The sequence below is a fragment of the Arachis stenosperma genome, chromosome 4 (assembly GCF_014773155.1).
Source record: "Arachis stenosperma cultivar V10309 chromosome 4, arast.V10309.gnm1.PFL2, whole genome shotgun sequence".
Lineage (NCBI taxonomy): Eukaryota > Viridiplantae > Streptophyta > Magnoliopsida > Fabales > Fabaceae > Arachis > Arachis stenosperma.
The window spans coordinates 38,347,729-38,352,157 of record NC_080380.1 but is presented as its reverse complement, the minus strand read 5'-3'; the positions used below and the strand labels follow the sequence as shown (position 1 = coordinate 38,352,157).

The 4,429-nt window shown below is 32.6% G+C and overlaps 1 protein-coding gene across 2 annotated transcripts; it reads right to left on the bottom strand.

Moving 5' to 3' along the window:
* Nucleotides 1-663: 663 nt before the first annotated feature.
* Nucleotides 664-3,401, bottom strand: LOC130973488 (uncharacterized). Of its 2 annotated transcripts, none has more exons than XM_057898043.1 (6): nucleotides 3,245-3,391; nucleotides 2,580-2,751; nucleotides 2,303-2,486; nucleotides 1,542-1,739; nucleotides 1,126-1,311; nucleotides 664-1,010 (listed from the first exon to the last, which is right to left on the bottom strand). In XM_057898043.1, the coding sequence occupies exons 2-6, from the start codon at nucleotides 2,660-2,662 to the stop codon at nucleotides 879-881; spliced, it is 783 nt and encodes a 260-aa protein (XP_057754026.1). In that variant the 5' UTR covers nucleotides 2,663-2,751; nucleotides 3,245-3,391; the 3' UTR covers nucleotides 664-878. The 2 variants fall into 2 exon arrangements, with proteins under 2 accessions (XP_057754026.1, XP_057754025.1); XM_057898042.1 differs by having other exon boundaries at nucleotides 666-1,010; nucleotides 2,580-2,733; nucleotides 3,245-3,401.
* Between the last annotated feature and the right edge of the window lie 1,028 nt (nucleotides 3,402-4,429).

Below are 4,429 nucleotides of genomic sequence, written 5' to 3'. Positions count from 1 at the left end.
ATATTGAGAAGATTTTTCACGTTAAAAATCTTGGTGTGTTAGCTTGTCTCTAATTTCTAGTTTATATGATTTTTCCGCTGCTATTGGGTATTATTGTGCTAGTGTTAATACTTATTGTGAGTGGATATTGTTACTCTTCTAATTCTTGAAAGTAGAGAATTGTATGTTTTATTCCTATCAATTTATTCAAGTCTTTTTTCGTTTCTTATTGCTAGTTCATTTTTCTTCAAGCTCATTAATGTTATTCTAGTTCTTATATTTTGTATTCTCATTTTTTTATGTCAATACGTATATAACTACCCACCTATAAATATATTTCTATTTTGACAATAATAAATTTATGTTTAAAAAAATTTAGAGACCAACTACAACATAAGCCAACTAAACTAATTCTCTTTAATTTTTTATTTTAAAATTTAAAAAACTATGATAGTATGTTTTTTTTAACAAACCTATTTTTTAGCTAATTGGCTGAAATTGGTGAAACCGCTAGTTTGCATAGTCAAAACTCAAAAGTAAATTAAACGAGAAAGAAATAGTACCAAATATCAATTTTATTTCTCAAAAAAAAAATTACAGTTTAGTGTTTCTTTAAGGGTGATTTAAAAAAAAAAATTGAAAACCAGTAACTCTTCAAAAGTCTTTAATGAATCATGGGCTATAGTACAGTTTAAAGAGAATGATGAAATGTATTTGCAAATATTTCGTTTTTGCCAATATTAATCAACTAATCCAGTACAAACTTAACAGTTAAGAATATTAGATTACATTGGTTAGATTTATATAGAAAAATCAATCTAGTTGCTGCCTGGCTTTACGAAATTTGACATTTTAGAAGGAGATTGACTAGCAGAATTAGAATAAATCCCTGCTGTTCATTATGTCTCATTTATCTGATAGGCCATCGTGTTCTCTCTCCATTGCTCCTTATCCAGATATTTCTCGTAGAAGCTAACTTCTTTGTTCGATTTCACAAGCAATGCAGAAGTGCTTCTAGTGCCATAACGTGTCTGAGAATGCATATAAACAAACAAGTTTCAGCTTTGCACATGCAAAACCAGCACTAAATAGAGCTAGGAACTAGGAAGCATGAAAGCACGAGGAAAGTGTTGGTTAATATTTTACCAAATCCTCTTTGACAAAGATGGAACTCATGGGGCGTTCTCGTTCTGGAGGATGAATCCCAGGTAGCTTGCTGTCCTCATCCTTAATCGTGTTTGTCATTAGTTGCTCAACCATTTCTTTGATGGGAAATTCGCTTTCACCATAGCGATCAACAAGCTCCTTGAAACTATGGCGGAGTCGTTCTGCCTGAAAAATGAGCTCTGATTTCAGTTCCAGTTAATGGTAACTTGCATAGAAGAAATTCTCAAGTACTCAGACAAAAAGAAAATATGCAATGATCTAGTTGATATAACTAACATATAGTTGAGCTACTGGGATTTTGTACAAAAAGTTCAGAAATAATTTGAAAATCTTGCCAATCTGTGTGGATTTCTCAGTAACTACAATTACACAACAACAATTCAACTGTTTATTACCTTGGGCCAAGGAGCATCCAGGGCTGCATTTGTCAAGACATGAATTCCTGGTGTTACAGAAAAATAACCTGGCTTAGGCCTATTGAAGACATAAACCATGGTTGAGCTGCAAATATCAACACAAACTAGATTGAAGCCATTATATACATGTGCCTCTTCAACAATTTGCTCTGCAAACTCCTGAGGACTCTTCTTACTCTGTCATGTTGCAGTATTTTCATTTGTTATTTCTATAAATAAATATGTTAAGATTACGCGATGTAAATATGTAATGGATGATATAAATAACTGTTTAACTGTTATGATTTCCATACATCATTTCAGGTGTTTGTGTTGACATACTGCATGTAAATGGCATAGCATAAACATTGGCAGCACTGTAACTTAATCTCATCAGAGTTAATTAGGAAGAATGCTTAGTCAGCAAGTTGGTTAGCATGGTTAGAAAACGTGAACCAAGATATTTATTCTATAGCTAGCTAGATTAGATGGTAGTATAACTAGTTAGTTCCCTTGTACATTTCAGTTTTCTAGTTCATCACTCTATGAATCTAAGAGAATTATCTCTCGCAAGCTCTATTTTTCTCGGCTTCTTCTTGCACTCATGAACTAAATCACCAACATTTCCTCAGTTTGCGTAAGATATATAAATGAAGTTATTAGATTATGTTTGAAATTGGTACCATATGAAAATAGTCACATGAATTTGCAAAGCAACAAGATCTTAAGAAACAAAGTAACAAACAGATGGAGTGTGTGACCTGAAGGAATCGCAGAGGCAAGTCTCCCCTGGTCTTGGGTTCCAGAAGGCTTTCAACTTCCCTGAAATTGGTGAGGAAAGCTACCCTTCCATCTCTGGTGGAGCCCAACCATGTGCCACCGCCGAGCTCATCCCTTCCGCCCAATATAATGTCGCCGGCCCACCATCCTAACGGCTCTGTGGGCCTGTCAGCAATAAACAAATGGTTTTCGTTAGTCACCCAAGTTAAAATCAATCACATGTTTGTTACAAAAAAAGGAACCAACACAAGCACTCACCGGTAATAGAATTCGTCCCGGTTGTGTAAGAGAATGAAGGGGTATTTTGTATGAGCTTGCCACATGAACACTGCGATACACATGCCTCTGAATTTCCCTTTGTTGAAACTCACATCAGCTGCATCCAATGCTTATTTAACAATAACATCATCACCTGCAATTGTGATAATTTCTTATTAAAAAAAAACAAAACAAAAACAAACAAGATAATTGAGTTCAGTAATTCGATTGTGAAACTGACCAGTGTTTAATTTGATACTAAGATAAAATCAATTTCCGAAAAAGTACCAAAAGAAAAAAGCATACAGATAAAATAGTAAGATAATTTCATATTTGCTTCAGGACAATTCAGATAACCAGTAATTAACCTTATCCAGCTCCAATCCATCAAAAGATTTAATTTGCGAAAAGCATCACTGAAAAATCAAGCTCCTAGTCGACGTTGATTTTATAGAAAATTAACATAACATAGATCATAAGCTTTCATGTAAAGATGTCCTTTGGCGCACACATATTTCGAGTATTGATCAAATTTCAAGCTTGAAACAATCAAATGTTCATAATATTGACTACAATTTCCAGATTAACAGAGTCATTAATAAACTGAAATAAGTTAATTCAGAAAAGGAATTAGATGAAATGAAGTATTTGCATATTGTAGATACCGAAGTAGATGTTGAAGAGGTAGCAGGAGGTGCGTGTAATTGGTGGAACGCTGAGAAGAGATCAATAACTCAACGTTGAGAAGGGACACGAATTATTGGAATCTGGGAACAGACTTTACTTGGCCACATCCCTTTCCTTCTTTTTCCTTGGATTTAAAGAGTATTTTTTTACTTATTTAATTTGAACATAGAAATAATGTATAAAGAAAGTCTAATACTAGCACTTCTATTAAAATTTGGCGAACATTTAATTTGTAAAAGAAAAGTAAATAATTCTACATCTTTAAATATAATTTCACACTATTAAAAATATTAATAATGACTAATTAATGACCACAAATCATAAAACATATTGTCCCCAACCACTGCTCTCAAGTAAAATTGTGTAAGATATTCATTTATTTAATAATACTCAATAACCAAATTAATTATCTAACCAAATTGGTATAGCCTAATTTACATACACGCGCCATTATTTTTAATTAACTTTTGACTAAACTTGCCACTATATATAGTTTCCTTTTTTCTACAGATTTTTTTTCTTCAAATTTTCTCTGTCTGTATTTTCTGCGTTCACTTCATTCTCTTTTTTTTCTGTGTTATGTTTATTCTCTGTGATCTCTGCGGTCTGTTCGTTCACAATCAAGTCTCTTTGATCTGATTTGAAGATTTGGATTAAATTTTTTTAAAATCAAGCAGTGAAATCTAATTTGATTAGGTATTTCGTTTTCGAAGACAATGAATGATGCAAGTCCAGACTATCAGTTGAACTAGGACGAATTGGATTATTCTTTTGAATCGGTTCAAGAGGATGAGATTTGATTCGAACCTAGTTATTAATGGAGTTCAATAGTAGTTGATGCTTCTGTAGTTGAATGATTTTATTTTTGTTTGTGAAAATTGATGTTCATAGTTGAAAGTTTGAATTTGAATGTAACATAAGAGTTTTGAATTATTATTTCGGTGAATCTGTTTCGTTCCTAGTTTCGGTGCATTATAAAGACAATTTGGTTTAATGCAGAACTGCTTTCAGTGTTTTTTGTAGTTTTTGTGTGATTTTGATGAGCAGTTTGTGCCAAAGGTTGGGATGACTTTTAATACACTTGAAGAAGCTGAAAAAATCTACAAAGATTATTCTAAATTTGCAGGTGTTTTTACCAAAATTAGCAACACAAATAAAAAAAA

What these genes read in the sequence shown, in the direction of transcription:
- LOC130973488 (XM_057898042.1), bottom strand. Translation starts at nt 2,662, where the DNA reads ATGTGTATCGCAGTGTTCATGTGGCAAGCTCATACAAAATACCCCTTC. An exon ending in CGGGACGAATTCTATTACCG is followed by an intron (nt 2,487 to 2,579) that starts GTGAGTGCTTGT and finishes TATTGCTGACAG; the next exon opens with GCCCACAGAGCCGTTAGGAT. An exon ending in TGGATGCTCCTTGGCCCAAG is followed by an intron (nt 1,312 to 1,541) that starts GTAATAAACAGT and finishes CTCATTTTTCAG; the next exon opens with GCAGAACGACTCCGCCATAG.